Consider the following 24,201-nt stretch of genomic DNA (forward strand, 5'->3'; position numbering starts at 1 on the left):
AAGATTTATATTTCCCTATTCCTCATGATACCACTTTAATGGCAGAAAGTGAAGTGGAATTCAAGAGACTTCTGATGCGCGTACAAGAAGAGAGTGAGAAGTTTGGGCTTAAACATTAAAAAGACAAAGATCATGGTGTCTTGCCCTATCAAGTCCTGGAACATCAAGGGACAAGAGGTGGAAGCTGTGACAGATTTTCTCTTCTTGGGCTCCAAGATTACCCCGGAAGGAGACTGCAGCCAGGAAATTAGGAGACGCCTACTTCTGGGAAAGAGAGCCATGGCTAGCCTTGACCGCCTAGTAAAGAGCAGACACATTACACTGCCAACCAAGATCCGTATAACTTGTGCTATGGTCTTTCCAGTTGTGATGTATGGATGCGAGAGTTGGACTGTGAAGAAGGCTGACCGCCAAAGAATTGACGCATTTGAATTGTGGTGCTAGCGGAGACTCCTGAGAGTTCCTTGGACTTCCAGAAGATCAAATCAGTCGATATTGTCGACTATAAACCCTGACTGCTCATTGGAGGGTCAAATTTTAAAGTTATAGCTCAGCTACTTTGGTAATCTGATGAGAAGAGAGGAGTCTCTGGAGAAAGATTTGATGTTGGGAAAGGTTGAGGGTCGCCGGAGAAGGGGTAGGCAGCGAACGCGATGGTAAGATGGCATCCTCGAGGCACTGCAGATGAAGTTATGGGATGTTAGCAAGATAGTGAGAGACCGTAAAGCATGGCGTGGTATGGTCCATAGGGTCACGAAGAGTCGGACACGACTGAACGATTGAACTGAACTGAACTGATTCCTTATGACAAACTTATAACTTGCATTAGTGAGGCAATTGACAGTGATGGAGCTGTAGCTTTCCAGGATGTTTTTGGCCTCTCCGTGAATAACTTTTTAAACTTGCTGCAAATTTATCATGAATCCACCTGTGCAGATTGTGATAACCGCATCTTCATCCAAAAAGAAGGCATCTGCATAGGAGCTTCCATCGCAGCGTTGCTCAGTGACATATATCGATCTATGCAAGATAGAAAACTCAAAGATTGTCTCCAGGTTTTCAGTGTCACGAAGGTTTTTCGTTTTGTTGAGAATTATTTCATTTTAATCGATGCAGTTTTTGACGCAGAAGTGAATTCGATCTGTTCTGTTTACTCTGATGTTCTTCAGCCATTTGTTACAATTCATGAAGTACCTTTATTTGACTCCTTATTTCACTGCCCAACATTTGTGGTGGTCCCTCAAACTTAGGGGAGAAAAGCCGTTACTTTCGTACTGTTCCAGCCGCTCCACATTTGTGAAACGAGGCATTGCTGCGTCCTGCTTCAACAGTGCCCTCAAGAAATCTTGTTTGCATATGATTGCTCACAGTTTTTTATGCCAGGTTGACAGGCTCACTGACACTAGTTATCCTCTTCATATTTTTGCTTCTGTAGCTGAAGGATCGAATGATAAAAAAAATTCCGAGAGTACTGCAGAATCTGCAGTGGAGAAATGCGAAAGCCTGAACATTGCGACTGCACACGGTACATTGCGTGGCCCTTTTCGGACACATCCAGCGTTCCATTTAACGCATCAAAGTTCACTGGCGTTCTATAATTGGTTTGCAGGGAAGGAAAGGTGCAGCATCTGTCACTCGCGGAATCCCGCTATCATCCTCACGGTAGACAAGCAGAATTATGATGTGCGTTCTATGATCCCAGGCGTGGTGCAGTTGGTTAAAGCGCTCGGCTGGAGATCTGAGGGATGGAGGTTGGATGCTTGGTAGAGGCAGGATTTTTAATCTACTGATGATGTCATCAGGATGATTGACAATTGGAATCCCACGGTATCCCGCAGAATCTGTATATTGTGTGGTGCGGCGTTTGAGGAAGCGCAAAATGAAAGGTGCCGCATGGACGGCTAGATCAGATAGATGCGCGGCTGGGTCAGTTTCTTACATGCGTAAATCGCCTGGTGACGTCATGACCGGGTGGGACACAACGTCACTGCCGATTGTTAGACATGGGCAAATGTGACGTCATGATGACATCACATCCAGTCATGGCTGATGACGTCACCATGTGATGATGTCACAATCTTGCGGTATTCCGCGAAATCTCCTGAAAAATGACACTTTTCGTGGCCGGGCGGACAGGGTCATGGTCGCGAGTATGAGCCATTAAAGCCTTTTGCCTTAAAAGTTGAAATGTGGCACTTTGGCTCATAACAGTAAGACAAATGTGGGGGTCATTTCATATCTTCATGCTGGGTCTCATAATTTGTAAATGATTGGAAAAAAAGTGGGATACATATTTTCGGCTTCACTGCGATTGGGTAGTATCTGCATACATGTAAATGCTCCAAAAAAGCGTTTAAAAACTGTCCCTGTCTACACGAAAAAGCACCAAAATAAGTTTGTGCGCTGCAAAGGAAATGTTGTCTACCCTCTTCCTTTGTCTTTTGGTAACTACTATTTGGACAAACTAGTCATTCTCTTAACGACAGAGGTGGGGAACAATGCAATAATGTTAAAAAATGCTGCTCACAATATCGGGGTTTGTTGCCGTGATTGTGCTTGTCATCCGCTGGTAAAAAAGTGTGAAGTTGTAGCGGATCACAAAGATAATATCAGAAGAGAGTTCATTGAGGCTTCAGAGATTGCGAAGTTAGGCCCGGCATGCGTTACCTCTTCATCCATCGCCATACCAAACAAAGAATATGAGTTCCTTCTGTCGTCCTATAATTCTTTTTGTGAATGATCAGATTGTTTGTCTTGTTTTTCCCTTGGGTGTTTTGTTCTGGTTTGTCAGTGGTGGCTACATGCATTTTAAATAAATCATTACCTGTTACTTAGTGCTGTGTCTTGTCCCTTCCTTCCTCATTTTTTTTTTTACAATGTCATACCAACTTTCCCATCAGTCTGCATTATCGAGAAGTAGTTTATGCATTTACGGCTGTGCCACAGGGCAAACACCTGCCAGAGGTGTTATCATGAGTTTTTCTTCTAAACATCAACTGGAAACTTGCTGGTAAATGGGGCCTTCAGTGCTTCCGTTAAAGTGACGAGAAGTCTGAAAAAGGTTGGGCAATTACATGCGAAACATGGCTGACTCCAAATGCATGCACCACGGACTCTATTAAAAAAAAATGCACTACCTAATTGCCTGCTTACTTTGCTCCGCAATATCGCTTTGTTATAATTTTCATGCCCCAGAAAATTCTGTGGACACCCGTAGATGTAGCGGAAATGGGCATGCCAGAGTGGATTTCAGCAAGGGAAACGCTGGGAGGCCTTGCCTTACATTGCAAGACTGTCAAGAAAACTACATGAAGAATAAGTCATGGCACCATTTCTAACACGGGGGGCTGATGACGTCCTCTGAACTATATGCTGAATGATTTGCACCTTCACAGATTTATCTTTGAGCCCCGATATAGCAGGGATGAGCACAGTGAAAAGGGATAAACTATTGGCACATTTCCAACGACAGTGTTGCAGTTTTTATTTTACAGCATCATGAAGGGTTTCCTGAGCTTATGACAAGACTCAGCTTATGACCCAGGTTCAAGCTTATGACAGACTCAGGTCAGCGGATGAGAATAGGAAATTAGCAATCATCAAGTGATGCTGCTGACACAGGCCAGCAGAGGCCTTTGACCTGCAGTGGAAATAGTTAGGCTGTTGCTTTTGCTGATGATCACTTTGGTGTTGTACATAAGGTTGGTTTGGTGTGTTTTAGGTTGTTTAACGTCCCGAAGCAGCTCTGGCTAGGAGAGACGCCATAGTGGAAGGCTTCAGAAATTTCGACCGCCTAGGGCTCTTCAGCGCGCTGACAGCACAGCGCACGAGTGGCCTTGCTTTTCACCTCCATCGAAAAGTGGCTGCCGCGGCTGGGATTTGATCTTGCATTCTTGGGCATAACATCGCCACCGCGGGCCTGTTGTTGTACATGAGGGTGGAGCAGTTGCTAGTTATACTATGCTGGCGTACGCCTGTTGCCATTATCACATTACGATGTTGAGGCACAGGCAATTTCTGCAGTATTGTGTCAGTGTGGTCAGCAGAAAAGAAACAAAAGTCACTGCTTTAGGTGTCAGCAACGCAACCTTTGCTTCATCGGAAAAGTGGGGCAGTTGTTTTTATCTCACCTACATCCATCCATGCTAATAGATGTATCCTTCGCAGGGTGGCATTAGTACATCTACTGCTGTTTTGTGCTGCATGTTGGTAGTAATAATATACTAGTAAAGAGCATGGTCACCACCTTTGTCATTTGAAATTTATTGTTATGCCATGGGATTATTGAAAGCAAGGAAGAAATGCTTGACCATCGCTGGTTAGAGGCATCAAAGAAGGCAGCTCTTTGCCTGTCTGTAGGACGCTTCAACTCAAGGAAGTAAATGCCTGTTTTTATGTCCTGACTGTGCACTAGCATATGTGGTTGCTCTGCTTGTTGCAGGGATCCTGGTGGTGGATGAGCTTCACCTTGTTGGAGACCCTCATCGAGGTTATCTGCTGGAACTGATGCTCACCAAGGTGGCCTACGCACAGAAGAGGTACAGCTAAAAAAAATTTTTTTTTGCTCCGGTTAATGAAAATTATTTGCTAGTCAATTAAATATTGAGGGCATACCTTCCATGTACCAGATGTTTTGTGGAGCACTCAGCAACAGTGTTGTGGATGCCATAAGTCAGTACTTCAGTAACCAGGCAGATTTGACCATACATGTCTTTGCTTGGGAATGTTTTGTGATAAATTGAGTTTTTAAAGTTTTTAAGTCTGGCAGCCAGAAATGATCAGTCTTTCTTTAGGGGGTTCTCCAAACGAATGACAGAAATGAGGGGTCATGACGAGGCACGAAAAAATCCAGTTAGCACTGACACCAAAAAAAGCATGAGAGGTGTTTTTGTTTGCTTTTTTTGTTAACCACTGTGAATTTAACTAGTATGACTATGAAGCTAATTAAAGACTAGAAGAAAAAATAACCATGTGCCACCAATTGGATTGATCCCACTGGTGCCATATGACTGTTTTTCTTCAGATTTCTAACGATTATCTCCATGACTACATTTTAATTTCACATTTGTTAACACAGAAAAACAAGCAAAATCCCTTATGTTTTCCTTAGTGTCGGTGGCTTCTAGCTCCTTTTGTATGCTTCTCTGTAGTGTGCCTTTCTTAAGCAGAAAAGGAAAAAAAAGGACAGACTTCAAAGGTCTGAGGTTCAAATGCTGCAATCTTTTGCTGCAATCCACTTGTTTGTTGCACAGGGGCACTTGTACATGCAGTAAAGTTGCTTTAAAATGTCTTATGTTGCCAGTTGTAACTTGACTTCGCATATAAGTTCTTCCTCTAGCCCGTACTCCTCACGAGTTGATTGCAAACATAGGTTGACACGTACGACATTCCTGACCTGCCAAGGTGCCCACACTGTTTTCTAGTTTCCCGTAAAGTGGTAGCATGGCGTGCTCATAACTCACAGCAGCAAACGTGTAACGAGATGCTCACTATGCCAACAGGGGTAATAAAATCCCAAATGGTCCAACTAGCTGATGGCCAATTGGACTGTCATGGAAGTTTGCTCTCGTGCTGCCTGCTACTTGTCCAAGCGAGTGACTGCCGCAATGGAGGAGCCAGGGGAACAGTGCACAATTATAATTTCCACCGGTGATACCAAGTTTAATGTGACAAATTTATGGGGGACACTTAAGCTCTGCCTTCAAGGGTATGATGCCGTAGCGCAGCTTACAAGCCCACATATGAGGCCCCGCTGTAACCAAGCTGTATGAACGTGCCTGCATGGCCTAGGGTTAATGTGCCTCTTTCGAAGTGCCTGATTGGGAGGCTGATTCCTATTCCACCTTCCTGCCTTATATGTCCTAAACAATTAGGCAGCTCCTCCAAACTTTTCTTGTCATTCGGGCTCGTTAAGTTGCACAAACCATCGAAGAATCAGTGCTCGGTTCTGTCAGCTCCCAATTACAACCTGCCAGCACCGTGCTCATAATTACTTGCTCTGAATGCCGATGCCAGATTTTCGGCGTAAGGGGACCTTTGACGCTATCGTGTCAAAAAACTTTATATTTTGATGCATGAAGTCCCAAGCATCAGACTGGGAACATGCACTGACACAGCATCCATACTACCTGCCGCTTGTCTAAAACTGGCTTCGTCCCTTCAGATTGGCCAGCTCTGTGTTGTGGGGATTGAACCCTCTGGGACGCTTCAATCCCGAGTTATACACACTTCTGCTAGGCTGCGCAAGCACGTTTAGATGGCTTTGCTAAAGGGGTGCTTCATATCTATGTTGAGTTGTCTTTCACACAGTGTGGTAGATTGCAATTGTATCTGGATGAGTGTGTGTGGCCTGAAACAAAAGTGAAAGCTAAACTGTTAGCCCACCTAAGTTGCATTTGGCCTAAGGATGCCAAATTCTCTTATTCTTTTTATTACTGTTTGATTTATCTATTATGCTATACTTGCATTTTTCTCAGCAGCAGTGCTGTGTTGGGGATGATACAAATAAGGATTTTTGACTCATTTGAGAAATGCATACCATATTTACTGGCATAATGAAACCCTTTTTTCCTTTAAAAAAAAAAAAAAATTGCCATCAGTTTGGAGGGAGAGTTTATTATGTGGGAAAAACTAGATTTTTTTTTTTTGTGAGATTGTTTTTCTCACCTATTAGTCATCAGCAAAAGCACGCAGTCAGCTGCAATCATGATGCCGGCTTTTAGTATCATTCACTGCAAGAGGCATTTCCTGCTATCACATGTTCCAATAATTTTGTGGCAGTGGACGATGCTTGCCCCAGTTGTGCTGTCATAAAGCCAGCTTACTGAACGCCTGGCTCTCGTGCAACCAGACAATCTGAACGGCACTCCCATCAAGGCTACCGGCACTCTGCAAAATTTGCACCCCCCCCCCCCCCACCGCCCCACCGCTAGAATTAATGTCATGAAATAAGGTGAAATAAACACACCATGATGTTATCACTGCACATCTTGGCACACTGCTAAGAAATTCACTGACAGTGATGGCATGAAACAAGGGGATGCACTAATGACTAACGTTTCTTTGTTTTTTTTCCCCACAGCAAAGAGTGTGGAGTGGTTTCATTATGCAAATGGGTTCATTATGCAAGTAAATATGGTAATTGCAGGCTAAATGAAGCTTGGCAAACGGCAACACGTGGCCTGAAAGGGTTTGTGCAGTTTTGTCTGGAGAGCGGAGGTACTGTAATTTTAGAATGGTTTTCATCTGCGCAATAGCCATGTATCTCATGACTGTGGGCTATGGCTATGAAATGACTGTAGGAGTGGCTACGGGCCTGACTTTGCCCCTCCTGTTCCAACGCGAGAGTTGTGTTGTGCAGGGGTCTGGTGGGTCCCCGAGGTGTCCAGGTGGTGGCCATGAGTGCCACCCTGGCCAACCTGGCCGCCCTGGCACTCTGGCTGGATGCCGACCTCTACCAGACAGACTTCCGGCCCGTGCCCCTGCGCCAGCTCTTCAAGGTGTGCGCACCACCTTTCTCTGTGACAGTGAGATGGCAATGGTGCAAGGCTGAATAGGGCAGCCAGAGTGACAAAGCATGTTTGTGGTGTTAAAATGTGCACGCACAGTGTACAGTTGTTATCCTCATCGTCACCGGTGGTTCTCTGGCTGTGGCATTGAACTGTTGAGGATGCTTAAAGGAATTGGTCAGATGGTACAGCAGTCAGTATCTGATTTGGCAGAAATCTCTAAATATTTGCGGAAGCACGTAATGTTTCAGGAATGCTTGTTTTGTGTGTTTTTTTTTTATTTCACAATATTGCAGGCAGCATTGCTACCTAAGCAGGAGAGGTTACAGAAAGAGCATCTTTAGAGAGCACTCGAACATAATGTCAGCACATTCAACAACAGGTGTTGGCAGACAGTTCTGTTGCTGAATGTTGTGTCCAAAAAAGGATTTTTGAGAGTTTAGTTCTTGCAAGAAATGGGCGCATGGCTTTAGAATGGTTGAGGCCTGACGGTCGTCTTGCTTGGAGAAGCAGATATTTTTCTTTTGGTAAACTTATTTTCTCATGATAGAGTAAATAAAGAAATTTTAGCTTTGCTATAGCTCGTCACGCTTGGAGCGGTTTCATATCAAGCCGCTTCAGCACATTGGTTAATGTTAAGATAAACCAGGCTATTGGTCACTGTATCCGCTCCAGCACAGCAGCATCTTTTGCCTAGCATGGGTCCCACACGATTGGCTGCATACTTGAGGAGAGGACTGGGAAAACTAAGGCACGATAAGCCTCAAACTTAACGATAAAGGGGTAATATATTTTAGTTTTCTGCGCAAAAAACGTACCTTTTTCTAAGCTTTTGTGCATACACTCTGAATATGCGCTTCTCAGTTTATTTTGCTGGTAATCACCAAACCCAAATGTTTCACTTAAGTAGTTTTGTTAATAACATGACCATTGATCATCTTTGTGGTAATGGACATGGGAACAGTTTTAGGGAAATTAATGGCGGCACACTCGATATCCAATTTGGCCCAGATGTTTGGTACTCAGAAATCTCAAGCGGCTGGGCTTGCTTCCTGTTGGATATCATTGTGGTGCATATGCAGCTTAAAGCAGCAGCCACATGAGGACACTATGGCAATTGACTTAAGTGCTTAGAGTCTGTAATGACACAACTGGTCAGTGTAGGCAATAAAGTGGTGCAACTTCCATGCCTTTTAGTACTTGTCCACATGACTTAATGGCAAACTGAATGGCCAACAGTCTTGTAGTAGTTTGGTATCTTGGCATGGGGGGGCATGTGCTCCAGGGGATACCGAGAAAACCTGAAATTTGCTTTTGTGCTACCTTCTGCTTATAAAAAAGGCAGTTGGCGTTGCAAGCGAGCCTTGTAAAATTTTGCAGTGTGAATTAGTATTTGTGGAAGTGATTCGCACACAAATTTATTAGTATTATTTTTGCTTTTTTGTTTTGCTACATGACTGGAGCTCCATGGATCATGGAAGGAAAGGACACTGGCACAGGCTAGAGCAGTTAGACATTGGTGTAACAAAATTGATAGAAGCCCAAGGTTTTTTGCGATATTCAGGTTTTTATTACTGGCAGTTTTGGCACAATGGCCGGAGGTACGGGGTGCATGAGTGCCAAAATATTCAAGTATGGATAAATACAAGCATAAAAAAAATGCCTTTTAATAATGGATTTATTGTTAAATTTATGACTATGACCAGCAGCTCACCGGTATTGCTCAAGAGGAAAGTATACAACAGTAGCATCTTACCTGTACTTACCTATGGGGCTGAAACATGGAGGCTAACAAAGAGGGTTCTACTTTAGTTGAGGACAACGCAGAGGGCTATGGAAAGAAAAATAGTAGGGATAACGTTATGAGATAGGAAACTTGCACAGTGGGTCAGAGAAATAATTCAGGTGACTGACATTCTAGTGTAAATCAAGAAGAAGAAGAAATGGGCATGGGCAGGACATGTAGTGCGAAGAGAGGATAACCAATGGTCACTTAGGGTAACAAGCTGGATTCCAAGGGAAGTAAAGCGTAGCAGTGGGTGGCAGAAAGTTAGGTGGGCGGATGAGGTTAAGACGTTCGCAGGGGTCAAGTGGATGCAGCTAGCACAGAACCGGGTTAAGTGGAGAAATATGGGAGAGGCCTTCGCACTGCAGTGGGTATAGTCAGGCTGAGGATGATGATGATTAATTTATTTTATGGGGGAGAAAAAAGGAAGGCCAGGAAAAGATAAATCGGCAAATATTGTTGCTCTTACCTCTTTTTTTAAGCTAGTCTTTGTAACTGAAATAATCAAGACTTGACTGCCTCAGTACTATGCAAAAACAATTTATAACACAAACAGAAACAATGTGCCTCCTGTGTTATAGTCATAGAAAATTGGTATTAAAAGGAAGCCCATGGACTGATGTGTGACTCGAAACAAAACTAACACAATGAGTATAGTAAGACCGCACTAATTTGGACTTCAACGGACCGGAAGTAGTGCCCTGTTATTAAAAAGATCCTCACTCGAACCACATTCTCTTCATCATCACTCTCATTGAAAGTGGAGCTAGCTGTTATAAGGTGTAAGAGACCTAAAAACAGAGTACCTATGCCGCTATAGGTGGGCGATACAGCAAGTAAAATGCGGGCGTTGCACTACTCCGCCATTCACTTCGTGCAGTGTTAGCCTTGCCCATTTTGGCGTAGATGTCTCAAGTTTGAATTGACTGGTGGGAAGCTTCTTGAAACAGATTTTTCTCAGTGATGAATTTGTATTCTGCTGGGCTGCAAACATACCCAGAGAGAGCCAGATAATCAGTTTGTGGTAAGAGTGGTAGCCGGATACAGATATTTGATCACATGACGTTTTTTCCTCCTTTAAAATGGTACTCAAAACATTGGTCTACCTGGTTCATTATGGGTAAATGTCTTGCACAAGGTTATAATTAGTAATTAGGCCTGTGCAAATACTCCAAATTTTTAATACTAATTAATTACGAATATGGCAGAAAAATGCCTTCGAATATTGAATATCTGGATGGATGGAATATAGGAGCGTCCCCTTTGAAACGGGGTGGTAGCAGTAGCTATTATGCTCATTTTTCTCCCTATATCTTAATTATTGATTTAGAATGGTTAACTAAACCATCATTCTACGGGCCAGGCGCTTGGAAGCAGCAGTGGCCGTGATAAGCCGCATCATCAGCAGCAACACAGAAATCTTATGACAGCAACAGCTTCCTCTACTTCGAAGGCTCGTCCCAAGAAAACTGGAAGAGACGCTGCTCCAAGTACACAAAGAAGGTGTTACCTTGCCGCAGGATGTTCAAAGGGTTCTACAACTAGGCCCAAAGTTTGCTACTGAGCCGAAGTTGCGGCCTCCTGAACTGCTGGCCATGGTAAGGCGTGTTTCCCGATGAGCCAAGGCTGAAGCCAGCAGATAATTTTCCGATGGAGTGGACGTCTTGCAGCGCCTGAGACCACGTGAGAAAAGCTTGCCAATTGAGAGGTCTATCTGTTACTTGCGGGATAACTCTCTGGTTCTCTTAACTGCGTACTATAGGGACCGGACAGCTGATTGGGTGGCGTCGCCTCTCGGCGCATCGCTCAATCGCTGGAATGCGCCGGCCCCGGCCGGCGCATTGGAAGGTGCTGTTTGTCGTTGGTTTGTGTGGAAATTGGAAATCCTAAGGTTTAGATGACATTGTGCGTGGATATATCCTCAAGAAAACAGAAAGTTGGGCTAGTTGTGAGAATATGTTCAGTGAAATGAAGTCTGGCCGAACGAGGCTGGCGAAACGTGGTGCATTGTTGGCTCCACTGGCAGCTACGCAAACTCGTTGGACGTTTTTAAGTCGATTCATTTCTGCGGGTTTCCACAGAAGCATGAGTGGCGGGTGACCTAAGCATAGTTCTTTGAAAGGCAAAGGCACGAATCTACGTATTTGGTTACTGTGTGGTCATGGAAAGTGCCGAATTTTTAAAATTCCGCTTGCTACCGGATGCTCTGTGCCTTCTGTTCCCCAGGAGGGACGGCACGAGAGTCTCGGAGCCGAAGACGCACTCCTTCATCTGTAGTCACTTTATTGACAATTGGAAATCGAAGTAACCCAACAGCGTAAGTTACAACGCTAGCATTTCCCCGCCTGTGTACAAGAAAACCCCAGCACGGAAAAAGAAAAGGCAGCTCCACCATGTCGTTCGGGCTGCGTTACGATCTTCAGTGATGGGCAGAGACAATGTTTGTGCGGATACTTTCGCTGACATAGTCAATAATAATTTAATTTTTTCTCTTAACAGAAAGAGCAGATAGGAGACATGAACAATTCCTATTATCATGATCTTGTCATTTTTTCTCTTTTTGTTTGTCAACCAATGAAAATGCGCTGAGAGCTCTGCGTTGATACTCTTAGAATTTGTTAACATTTGTTTGTGGCATGTTCATTTCGCCTAATAAAATCACTCATTTCTAAGCTCAATCAATACCGCATGGTCACAAAATCTGCTATCGGCTTCATATAACAGTCGAGCAAGAAAAAAAAATACAATTTCATTTGTGGAAACGAGCATAAACGTAGCATTTTTGTTTTAATTTGGAAGGCCGTGTAGCAATTTTTTTTTTTTTTTTTTTGCATTCACGTTGCACCTGACAAGGCTTTACGTATTTTCTCAGCAGTGTCCATTTCCTGGCCCGCCTAAATACACGTGTTTCTCATCGGCGTTTTAGTGATCGTGAGATTTCCTGATTGTGGCGTAGTATGACAAGACCGTTTTACCTCTCTCAGAAATTGCTTCTATGGCCAATGTAAACAGGTTTAGCAGCAGTCCGGCAAGCTGCAGTGACAAATTTGTAAAAGGAATGGCTTTCAGTTATCCGGATTCCTTTATGTGCAAATAGAAAACTACATACATGGTCTTGTCCCCTCACACTCATCAGGTATCGAGGTCAGCTAGGTATCGGCCCCGCAAGTTCGTGGTACGCTGAGAAAGTAGACCACCTTAGCGAACGAGCCATCAGAGGGATTCATTTAACAATAAAACGCTCTCTTAGTTGTCGGTGGCTTATTTTACAACACATCACACTGTGTTTTTTTTGGTTTGACTGTATTTTACTGTTTGACAGTATTGGACTATTGCCTTCAGATGTTCAAGGCAGGTGCGGTCAATCGCATTGAACTTCCTGCGCTGAGAGAACACTAGCAAGAAATTTAATTTAATTTTTCTTTTCACAACCTCCGCAGCATGTCGGGAAAAAGGCATGTATAGTATAATATTTTCTAAGTCAATTATATGTAGCAGCTCCGACGTGTTCAACAAGAGCATTGCCCTATATGTAAAAATGATGCTGAGGTGGTATTACTCATTTGGCTTATATTATGATTAAGTTTGATGGTCTCAAGGCCGGGTTCAGTGAGCTATTGTAGCCTAATTGTGCAGGAAGTCGAAGTATATGTGTATTTGCTATTTCAACCATAAATAGGATCCTACTTTTGTCTTGCTTGTTTATTTTTCTCCTTTTACAGCTCTCGTTGCAAGGTTGAAACTGGAATGTCATTTGCTATTATTCTACTCTGAATCATTTGAGCCTAGCTATTACCAAAAAAGTCAGGTGCAGCATCTTTTTCATTTTACATGAACGCTGACCATTACAACTACCACTATTACGGCGCCACGGCTACACGGCTCGGCGGTATTCGATCTTCAGGCAGATTTTGACTAGACGTAATATAAGATAGACGCGCAGTGCAGGCGCAATTCCCGTCTTCGAAGTCGCCTTAACAAGTGCCTAACGACGGTGTCCCTTGCAGATGGTGAAATCACGTGCGCGGCATTTTCGAGTATATAACAGAAATACCATGCGCCGGGCGGTTTCAGAAAAAAAAGAACAAAAGAACACGCACGCCCTGCTGAGAACGGCCCTTTTCTTTTTCATGATTTCCCCGTCAAAAAATACTCCTTGCGATTACTCAAAGCAGCTCAAAGCTCTCAAAGCCACACCGCAAAACGACGGGTAGGGACAGGCTCAAAAACGCCTCGCAGAACGGAAACAACTGCGCCGCTCAGCTGCCTCGCCATTCCGCTGTTTCGGCACTCTGCCGCGGGCGGCGCTGTTCCACCGAGGCGACGGTGGCGCCATACAATGGGTGCCCAGTCCCTATAAGGAAAGGGGCTTTGCTGTACTTTCAAGGAATGGCTTCAAACAGAAAGCAGATGAAGCGGCGGGTTCTTCTCTGTTTAAAGAATGTAGAAAGGTTCAGCGCTGTGTCTGTCCCATTCTTTTGGCCGTTGCGCTGCACCACTTGAAGATGTCAGACCAACTGCCCTCCAGTTTATGTTTTATAGTGTTGATGGCTCGGTATTGTTTGATATAGTCTGACTTCATAAAGCTGGTTTTGTTTAGATTGGTTGGCGGAGTGATTCAAGATGCCGAGTGGCCCATGGTAATCAGCTGCTGCTTTTCAGGTTGTATCCTACTATAGCATGTCTTCAGGGCACTAGTATTGACTTTGAAATTTTTGCAAGAAGACTGCTTGGACTGTACATAAAAAATGGATGCTGTCCCCTCCCCTTCTTTCGGATATTGATTGAAGCCACCTCCCAACATTATTTTTCTCTGGTGTGGTTAAAACCTCAATTCTTGATTTGGCCAGGCTGGCAGGTATGGATATACTTATGGTTGTATGTGGTGTGCGCACTTGTACAGTTAGGCCGGGCGCTCTGTGAGGGGCCCAACCTGCGTCCTGTGCGTCAACTTCCAGCCACTAGTGGTGCTGATGACCCCGAGGGTCTCCTGGCGCTCTGCCTCGAGAGCTGGGCCGAAGGACACGCCCTGCTTGTCTTCTGTCCCACGCGCCGATGGTGCGAGGCACTGGCTGCCTCGCTGGCACGCTGTGTGCGCCAGCTGGTCACAGCTGCTGCCAGTGGCTCCGGTGAGTAGGCTCTCTTCTTTAGGCTTAACCTTCCGAGGCAAAAGACATACACTTACGGCCATGATGTTTTAGTGCCCTTTAGGCTTAACTTTCCTGGATTAGAGGTCTACACTTACCAACCATGATGGCTTAGAGGCCTTGGCCAAGCCATCGTGGGCTGCCAAGTGCAAAGTTGGGGTATTGATCTCTGGCTGTGGCAGCTGCATTTTGATGGAGGTGAAATGTAAAACCTCCAATGTGCTGTGTAGCGAAGTGTAATTCCTTATGTTAGAAAATCTTTAATTGGCTGAAATTAGTATGAGGCCTTCCCTACAATGCTCCTGATGCATCGATTACCTGCTATCGATTTATTCAGCACGGAAGGTGCTCAAAATTTGTCACCTGGCTGCTGCACGTCTCCCATTAACATTTCTTCAATTTATGTTGCTTGGATGCGGGCATTGCATCACTGCTCACTTATATACTTCGTTAGATTAGGCAACTTTCTTTTTTTCATTTGTTTAGCCCTCTCTACAAGTCGAGCACAGGCCATCATTCACGTTTATTCCCGGTCTGAATACAGAAATTATCAAAAAAGGAGAGTTTTTCAGCACAGCACTTCAGATCCTTCATCACACCACAGCTCACCATCTCTCAGGCACCTACATCATATGGAGTTCGGGACATACCCACCTGGAAGGAGACGAGGCCGCCAATGCCGCAACACGAGGGTACGCTAACTGGGCATTGCTGCCAGAGAGTTTTTGGGAACCCAGGGTGTACATCCTCCTGCATTACAGACTTGACAGAAGAAATATTTCCCACTTCATCTGAAACTAAGCGGAGAAGAAGACTCCACCTTACTCTACAGGATATTGTCCAGCACCTACAAATATGAATGCGCACTCTTTAAGATGCCAAACACCCTACAACATATAGTTTGGGGATGCAAGGGACCACATGGTACCATAATCACCAGAGACCTAACGGAAGAGCAGTAGGAGATCCAGCTGCCAAGCCCCAGCCTGGATGACCACCATAGTCTCGTTGACCGGACTAGGGACATGGCTCTGGTCCACAGCTTCCTGGACTAAGGCTGGCCACCTGGGGCAAATATTTTATGCCTGCTCTGAATAAAAGTATATCTCTCTTAACCTTCCTGGTCTTTCATCCACCGCTTCTCTTTGTGCCCGAGGCAATACACACCTCTTTAAAAAAAGCGTATGAGCATGGCGGGCTGCTTGTTTCCTTTGTCCTGCATGAACCTTCGTACTTAAGGTATGTTGCCACCCTGGAAAGCGGTTTGTTGCAAAAATAGCAAATTTTATTTTTTTATATTTTACGAATCTATAGATATTGAGAATTACACTGCTGTAAAAATTATGTCTTTGCCTGGTTCTGTTGAAAAGTTATGACGCTTTTTATAATTGCCTCTCTGAAACCGAAACTGACATTTTGTGAAAACCTGCATTTCAGTCATTAAAATAAGCATATATATTTGTGCTCAAATACGCAAAATACTTTCAAATTTGTTTGTGGTGATGTATTTTAAAGGTTGATAATATTGAGCAATGGTGATCGCGATCATTGTTTTTTATTCAAAGGAATGAGTTTAAGATCAAAATCTGAAAAGATTTCTGAAAAGGTGGCAACATACCTTAATAGAGAGCAGGCTCACCTTCTCATAATAGTGAGCAGGCTCACCTTCTCATAATAGAGAGCAGGCTCAACTTCTCATAACTAATGCTCCTTCACATACATCTCTGACCAGACAAGTTTCTGCCAGACCCTCGACTTGATGATAAACTGATCATATTTCTATCTACTCTGGCTTTAGCTGTTTCTTTTACTCTAGTAGCTCTAAGGAGCTGCTGGCGGATTCCTTGATCATGATTTTGCTCTCACACTCGATGATATTGCTTTCCGTTAAAACTCAAATATAATGACCTGCAATTCTCTTTTCTGTTCAAACGTTAATTACTGCCAACTTGTCTGGGGTACGGTTACATTTTCTAGCATACAAAAAATATTTGTTATGAAAAACGTTATCTGCGCCATGTATACAGTTCAAGTTATAACGCAACATCGACTATTTTCACAGTGCCCATGTTATTACAGCTTGCAAACTATACTGCTACCATCTGAGTGCTAGATATAGATATGAAGGGAGAAGTAATGTAATGAATTTAGAGAGCAAACAGCATTGCTGCGCTACAAGATGCGGAGAAAACTGGAATGCCACTATACCGCGTCTGAATTATGGCATGGAGTGTTTGTGTTATTCTCTGCCGTCGCTTTTAAACTATATTATCAGTTGGTTAATTTCGATTCATTTAGTTCTTCTACTGCTGGACTTAGATGTTCGCAGATTGAAAAACCTGTTTCCTGGTGTTTGTTTTACCTGGCCAGAGTGTTTCACTTTTGTTCTGCACGTGTCTTGATTTGTTTATTGCCTTCGTTTATCCTCGGTGCTGGCCAGATGCCGCCTTATATATCTAGGGCTGTGGAGTGGTCAAGCCATCTATTGTCAGCCTTTTTTCTGTAGTCCTCCATCTGTTGAGAACATGATGGGAATAAAGATTTGATTTGATTTGACTTCCACTTTGTGTGTATACTATCACCAGTGTGAGTAGCTGTTTGCCTATCGGTGTACTTTGGGTAGGCCACAGGCTGTTTGAGATCCTTGTTTTGGGCACAACAACCAGAGACAATGGCCCACAATGTTCCAATGTGTGGATGCCTGTGCAGGGCCTCCATGCTTAAGCTGCAATCCTTGCTCATTGCTTGCACCTGTTGTGGCCTATGTTCACTGTCGTCTTGTGTGTTTGAAGGCGGTAATCCATTGTTCAGGCGAGCCTTGTGGGGACCTGGTGGAGCGGCTTCGTGCGAGGACGAGCGCGGAGGTGGGCCAGAGCCTGGTGCAGCGCCTTCGGTCCACCCCTGGGGCCATGGACCCTGCACTGGCCTCATGCCTGTCCGTGCAGGTGGCCTTCCACCACGCAGGTGAGATCGGCACCTATAGCTCAAGGAGGTTATATAAAAACTGCTGGAGCGGAGGACGCCTATACCGGCCAATGGGTTCGGGTGAAGCCGACGGCAGCCATCTTGCGGGGGGCAAGAAGCAGCCTGCCAAGCACTTCGCAGCGCTGTTCGCCGACATTAACAGCGGTTTTTAATTGTTTAACAGGTTTTCAAGCTCTAATGCAACACTCTAGACTATGAGGCGAGCCATATAGGTGATCACAGGATCGATTTTAGCAGCCATCTTGCGGGGGGCAAGAAGCAGCCTGCCAAGCGCTTCGCAGCGCTGTTCGCCGACATTAACAGCGGTTTTTAATTGTTTAACGGGTTTTCAAGCTCTAATGCAACACTCTAGACTATGAGGCGAGCCATATAGGTGATCACAGGATCGATTTTAAACACCTGCGTTTTTTTAAAGCTGAGATATCCGAGTAGTGGGGAGTTTTTTTTTTTCATTTTATCGGCACCAATCTTGGCACCAATATGCGCTGTATGCAGCTGCCGCAAAGCAGAAAAGTAAAGTAGGACAAAACGAGTTCAGCAATTATCGTTTATTCATCTTCTTAAATGCACTCTCTTTTTAGATACAGAAATTGATCAGTCATGGAAGATGTCAGAACAAAAATCAATTCAAAGACATACTGGAGTAAGCAAGAAACCTGACTGTCACACTGACGCAGCCAACTTTTCTATATAATTTCTATATAACCTCCTTGGTTTCAAGTACCCAAAGGATTTTTAATTACCCAAAGGAGTCTTAATTAATTGCAAGTATTATTTAACTGGCTTGACTTAATTCCTAATTAATTATGCTAATTGGTCTACCTTAGATAATTGTCCATAAAAGTTAAAATACATGCATTGGCTACAAGTCATATCGTTGGATAGCTTATGCCAAGTACAAGTGCTTTAGACTAATTGCACATCTTAATTAATTACTGCTAATTAGTCCATAGTGATTAAACCTGAATTGAATGCTATCCTTTCAAGTCATATATCGTGGTGTAGCTTATATTGAGTAGAGTTCCACTAAATTAATATCATTGCAATTAGCACTAATTAATTTGCGCAATTAGCGGTAAATAAAACATGCAGCTAGTCTAGTGCTGTTGGACTTGGCATAAGCTATCCAACGATATACAACTTGTAGCTATAGCATGTTATTATTCACAATTATGCAATTAAAAGTAATTAATTAGCACAATTATCGGTGAAAATTAGAACGTGCAGCTAGTCGTGCTGTTGGACTTAGCATAAGCTATCCAACGATATACGACTTGTAGCTATAGCATGTATTTTAATATTTAGTCACCATTGTGCAATTACCAGTACTCGGATATCATGAATATCTTTAAAAAGCTAGATGATTAAAATCAATTCGGAGATATCCAATATGGCTCAAGTGATAGCCCAAAGCATTGCATGAGAACTTAAAAATCCTTTAAGCACTTGAAACACACTGGCAACGCAAGTGAACAGTGCTTCCAAGCGCTGGCAGGCCACTTCTTGCCCACCGCAAGATGGCTGCCGCAAGCTTCACCGCAGCCCATTGACTTCCACTCCAGCAATTTTTGTATCCTCCTTGCTATAGCTGATGCCTGAAAGGAGGCAGGAAAGCCAGAAAAATGCAGGAATGTCTTGGTTTTATAGGTGCACTGTTACAGGCAAGCAATACTATGCAACATCATTGCACAACACTAAAGGCTAAAATGATCCGCAATTGTTTTGCTACTTTGTGTGCTTGGATTTCAGTTCAAGAAGTTGAACCTAAGTACCATTTACCATATTTACTCGCTTAATGAACCCATCCCTCAATTCTGCCGATGAGAATTTGAAAAAAAAAAGAAAAGGCTAACGAAGACGTTAGTCATTAGCGTGTCCCTCCGTTTCATTTCGCGACGTTGTGTCAAGGTGCTGTGCAGCAATAACATCACAGTGTGTTTATATTTTGACGTTAGTTTTTGTGGTGGAGGTTGGGAAGGGGGTCGGAGTGCACTTGCAGAGTGTCAGCAGCCTTGGCTTCCCCAGTTGCACAAGCCTGGTTTTCAGTATATTTACTTTATCATACTGCAATAAATGTGGGCGCCATCCACTGCCCCAAAATTATTGGAATGCATAATACAGTCGAACCCGGATATATTGTTACGGCGGTTGTATTTGCTCCTAGTGGTTGTATTTGCTCACCCGATTGTAGTGGGTGAGCCAGTCATCCGCGTCTTCCCCAGGCTTGCCATAGAAGTGCCGGGGTTCCCGATAGGGCTGTGTGGTGGCCGGTTGAGCTGCAGGCATTGGCTGCGTTGGAACATCTGCTTGCGCCATCTCCATCAGTAGAGGGGGTAGCCCAGCTATTCTTCTGCTTCGACGGGGTAGGAGAGGTTCCGTGGTGATCGATACCCAGCGCCTTCATCACAGTTGTTACGTGGTTTATTTACACGGCGGGTGTTAGATGCGCTGGTCGTTAGCACACCCAGAGCGAACCAAACCAGCTTCCTCTTCCTCTTCAGCTTCTCCTGCAACCCCTCATCTTCCTCTAATACAAAACCGCGGGACGTATGTGACAATATCGAACTCAAAGGGGATTGCGAAATAGTTTGATATATTGATAATTCGATATACAGAAATCGGCTTGAGACACCACTTGGGATCGTGAAAAATGATACGGTATTTGTCGCGTAATCAACTCAGTCGCATAATGAACTCACCCTGCACTTTTGTCCCCCGAGAATATGGAAAAAAAAAAAAAAAAAAGAGCGTTCGGAGGCGCATCTCTCCGTTTCGATCGTCGCATCCACAGCTCATCGCAGTGCGCCAAGATGCTATGCAGAGATGACGTCACGCCGTGTTTATCTTTTGATAGATCCAGTGGTGACAGGGAGCGAACTTGGCAGATCGCCCATGATGGCTTGATTGCATAAGCCTGGTTCGATTTATCACGCCGCGCTTGGGGCGGGCGTGGTCCACTGCCACAAAATAATTGGAAGCGTGATAGCTGCAAATGCTGTTTGAAGAAAACAATTCTAAAAGTCGATGTCGTGATTGCAGCTGACCACGTGCTTTCGTTGATTCGTAGATGTAAGAATGGACGACTCTCGCAAAAAAAAAAAAAAAGAGCCTGCCATCTCTTAATGTCCGCAGCCGCCATGGCTTATGTTGCGCCGCACGTTCAGCACAAGTAAGGACGACTCTGGCAAAAGAAAAAAAAAAGATTGCAGCTTCTTAACGCCCGCAGCTGTCATAGCATATGCTACACCGCACGTTCATCACGACAACAAGAATGAACGACTCCCGCAAGAAAAAAAAAAAAAACTGCCGCTTCTGCGTCCGCAGCCGCACACGTGCAGCGGGACGCGCCATGGACGCGCATCGCATGTCAACCGCCGCGCACAGAGCATTCACAAAACACACACTGGAGAAAGCTTCTGCCGCGGGCTGAGCTGGCTTGTCTGCGCATGAGTAGTGCGTGCTGCTGCGAATGAAGACTGGGAAAGAGAGAGGTAGGGGAGAGATAAAGCTCAGCAGAAGAGTGGGCACATCTTTGCGCTTCGTTTATCGCGTTTTTCCCCTCTCCTGAACATCACTGCTGCATTGGCTCCCTCTCATTCCTTCACGCGCATGGCTTGCAAACGTCGCGTGCTGGTGCGCGGCAGCGATCACCGCAAAAGCCAGGTGTCCGTGCCTCTGGGGAAAGGGCGCTGTGCTGCCCTAGACCAGCCGTCGCCGAACTGTGCCCTCTCATTCCTTTCGCGCGTGGCTTGAAAATGTCACGCGGCAAACGGCCAATGATGCGATCGCCTTTGGGGAAGGCGCACCGTCCAATGCGTGATGTGGAGTTCGATATATTGAATGACCGGTGAAATTGAGTTCGATATACGACGTAGCTTTCCTATACATTTACATGGGATTTTCAAGGGGATATTTCGTGAGCTCGATATAACCAAAATTCGAAATATCTGGGTTCGACTGTAGCAGCAAACACCTTTTGAAGCAAATAATGCTAAAAGTTAATGTCATGATCGTGGCTAACCGCATGCTTTCGTTGATGACTGATGGGTCGAAGGATGGACCACTTTCAGAAAGAAAAGTGTCAAGTTTTTCCTGCAGAATGAATGCTCCCCTCAAACTTACATCCACTTTTCTTAAAAAAAGTATGTTTATTGCGTGAGTAAATGTGGTACATGTGTCCATCACTTCAGTCGAACAATTAGAGTCCTGGTACGTACGTTCATGAGTAGGCTTGTTTAGGCCACTGGAGCGGTGCGTTGTGGAGAAAACCATAGTGGGCAAACGCTGTGATAGGGAAATCTGCTCTTTCCTTGTGGCTATTTGTATGCAGCTTCACTTCTTTGCATGCTCTGACCCCAAAACCCAATGCCTGCTTTAGAATTTCGCTTTGTCTGCTCGGCACAGAACCACTTGAGTGCTGTGAGGCAAATGTGCTCGTGTCTACACATTGCTACGTGAATTTGAGTGAAGGCACACCCTCTAATAGACACATTTTGTTGTGCGTACGCAGTGACGATGCTTACGCCACGGCGATGTGCTGGTGTATGCGGTCATTTCGAACCGCGCTGGCCGCCCGCTTCGGAATGAATACAGCTCTCCGCTGCTTTCTCTGACGCGATAGCTCGCTATAAATGGTGGCATCCTCTTCTATTACACTCACTGTCGCCCTCACGACATGGCATTAGGTACAAATATCCCTGGTTTTCTAGATAACTTTGCAAAATATATGTAATTTTAGCTGGAAAAAGGGAGTACCTAGTTCAATAATGCAGCCGGGACTCTTTTGAGCCCTTCTTTGTCCCTGTGTCTAAATGCACAGAAAGGCAGCTGTGAGGTGGAGACAAGGCATATCCATATGCTGGAATCATTTCAGCTTTCAAAAAGAGTAAAGAGAGTATTGCCAACTTAAGTCTGTTTCTAGCTCTTAATGCTTTAGGTACGAAAGGCAATGCTGATAGAGTGCTTGCCTCGAGCATGTTCGTTGCTATGCAAATATGTTTTTTTTTTTCATGACTTTTTTTCATTCTGAATGCGCTGTGCAGTGGATGTTGTGTAGCTTTGTGCGTGTGTGCGACATTATTTACTTCAGTGTTCAAATTATTCAGATATTGATGCAATCTTAGTAATTACTCTCCTAGTATTTGAGATCTATTCCATCTAAAGAGTTTCCCTTGAACACGTATGACTGACATTTGAATGTCTCACAATGAGCAGCAGTTGGCTCGGAAGAGCAACTTGAATGTTTGCGTGTGCCTTCTTGACCCTGCATCTTCAGGTGTGTGCAGTCTACTGAAGCAGGGTTTTCTGACTATTTTAACCTCGAAAAACCCAAATTGCCTTCAATATTTATTAAGGATCCGCCCCCCCCCCCCCCCCCCCCCTGTTTGCATTCTGGCTTCCATCCTTTCCTGCCTAATATGCATAGGACGAAATCATGTGAATGCACAGCATTTTAAAAAATGGTTAAATTAGTAACAGTGGCATTCAGTAGAAAGAAACTTTTGCTGTAAGGAATTTCAGTATGATTAGCTGCAAATATTTGGTAGTTGGATAAGATTTGGGTTCAGGCATGCGTTTACTTGGATAATCTTCTGAAACAGAAAACACTCACGACTGATGCACCGTTGGAATTCCAACACGTGTTCCAACACGTGGAATTCCTGATGCACATTAGTGAGTGCATATGCATTTGTGCTTTTGTTTCTATCTGTGTTTGTTTGAGATGTGTATTGCCAGGAGCTAACTAAGTTTGCTGTTCCATTGCTGGGCGAGTGTCCTCCATGGCCCCTTGAAGTCTCACTGCAAGGCGTACTTTGTGCACAGCTCCCAGTCATCAATTTTTTTTTGTCCCATGCCTACCCGCGGCTGCATTCCAGGTTTGACCATGGAGGAGCGGGACTTGCTGGAAGGGGCATTCCGGGAAGGTGCGGTGCGCGCCCTTGTAGCCACGACGACACTTTCCTCGGGGGTCAACTTGCCCGCACGGCGTGTGATCATTCGGTCAGCCAACTTCCAGGGCCACCCTATAGACTCCCTGTCCTACCACCAGATGGTGGGTCGTGCAGGGCGCATGGGACTGGACACGCAGGGTACGTCAGGTGTCTTGATTTACACATAAGGGGGGGGGGGGGAGGGGGTTGCATTACTGAAGTTTAGATACTCTGTGTGTGGATGTTGATCCCTGTGCAGGAGCCAGTTGTATCACTAGAGGATTCTCTTATAATTCTGCATCAACATGGTGCCTGCTTCACCCTACCCAAGAGAGGGGGAGAAGCACAGTAAAAAAGAAGGCGCGGTTGCTGATACACATACAATAGACTTTCAATGATATTGCTTCAGAGCTTCGTGGTGTTTTATTTGTTAATGTTCAGTGCTGTTGGCATATGGCTTTGTCATTTCTTTTCTGGCCTGAGAGGCGACTAGAGTTAGTATCTGACAAGATTGCACTAATGCACAAACACTACTACATCATTCAAAGTTGTCGTAGTTGTGTTTCATGCTTTATCTTAAAGATTTTTTCTCAAGTTTGAACAACAAACCTGGTAAAAGCGTGGTTGGGACAAATGGGCTTCCTGTTTTTGGACAAGTGCCAAGAATGTTTGTTGGTATTGCTGGCACCAAAGTTACTGGGTTCTCTGTGGGCACAAGTTAACCCAATGAATAGCTTGACTTTCACACCAGTCTGTTCTTGTGTTGTCTGTGGCGTTGCCACTAGCACTTGCATGGTTGATATGAATTCATAAAATGGTGTGGTCAGAGTGCGTTGTGCGCAGTG

General features: G+C 44.5%; 1 protein-coding gene across 3 annotated transcripts in view; it reads left to right on the plus strand.

The window, feature by feature from the left end:
• The window catches only part of LOC146177741 (DNA polymerase theta-like), a 159,225-nt gene that overhangs the window by 39,173 nt on the left and 95,851 nt on the right, over nt 1-24,201 (plus strand). For 2 of the 3 annotated variants that reach the window (XM_084580568.1, XM_084580569.1), the window contains exons 6-10: nt 4,442-4,538; nt 7,346-7,499; nt 14,198-14,423; nt 17,253-17,405; nt 23,303-23,515. In XM_084580568.1, the coding sequence (XP_084436694.1) occupies nt 4,442-4,538; nt 7,346-7,499; nt 14,198-14,423; nt 17,253-17,405; nt 23,303-23,515 (843 nt within the window). The remainder of the gene's footprint in view (nt 1-4,441; nt 4,539-7,345; nt 7,500-14,197; nt 14,424-17,252; nt 17,406-23,302; nt 23,516-24,201) is intronic. The other variant, XM_084580571.1, reaches the window with a different exon arrangement.

This window comes from Amblyomma maculatum, chromosome 10 (assembly GCF_055883805.1).
Source record: "Amblyomma maculatum isolate TAMU_Amacu chromosome 10, ASM5588380v1, whole genome shotgun sequence".
Taxonomy (NCBI): Eukaryota; Metazoa; Arthropoda; class Arachnida; order Ixodida; family Ixodidae; genus Amblyomma; species Amblyomma maculatum.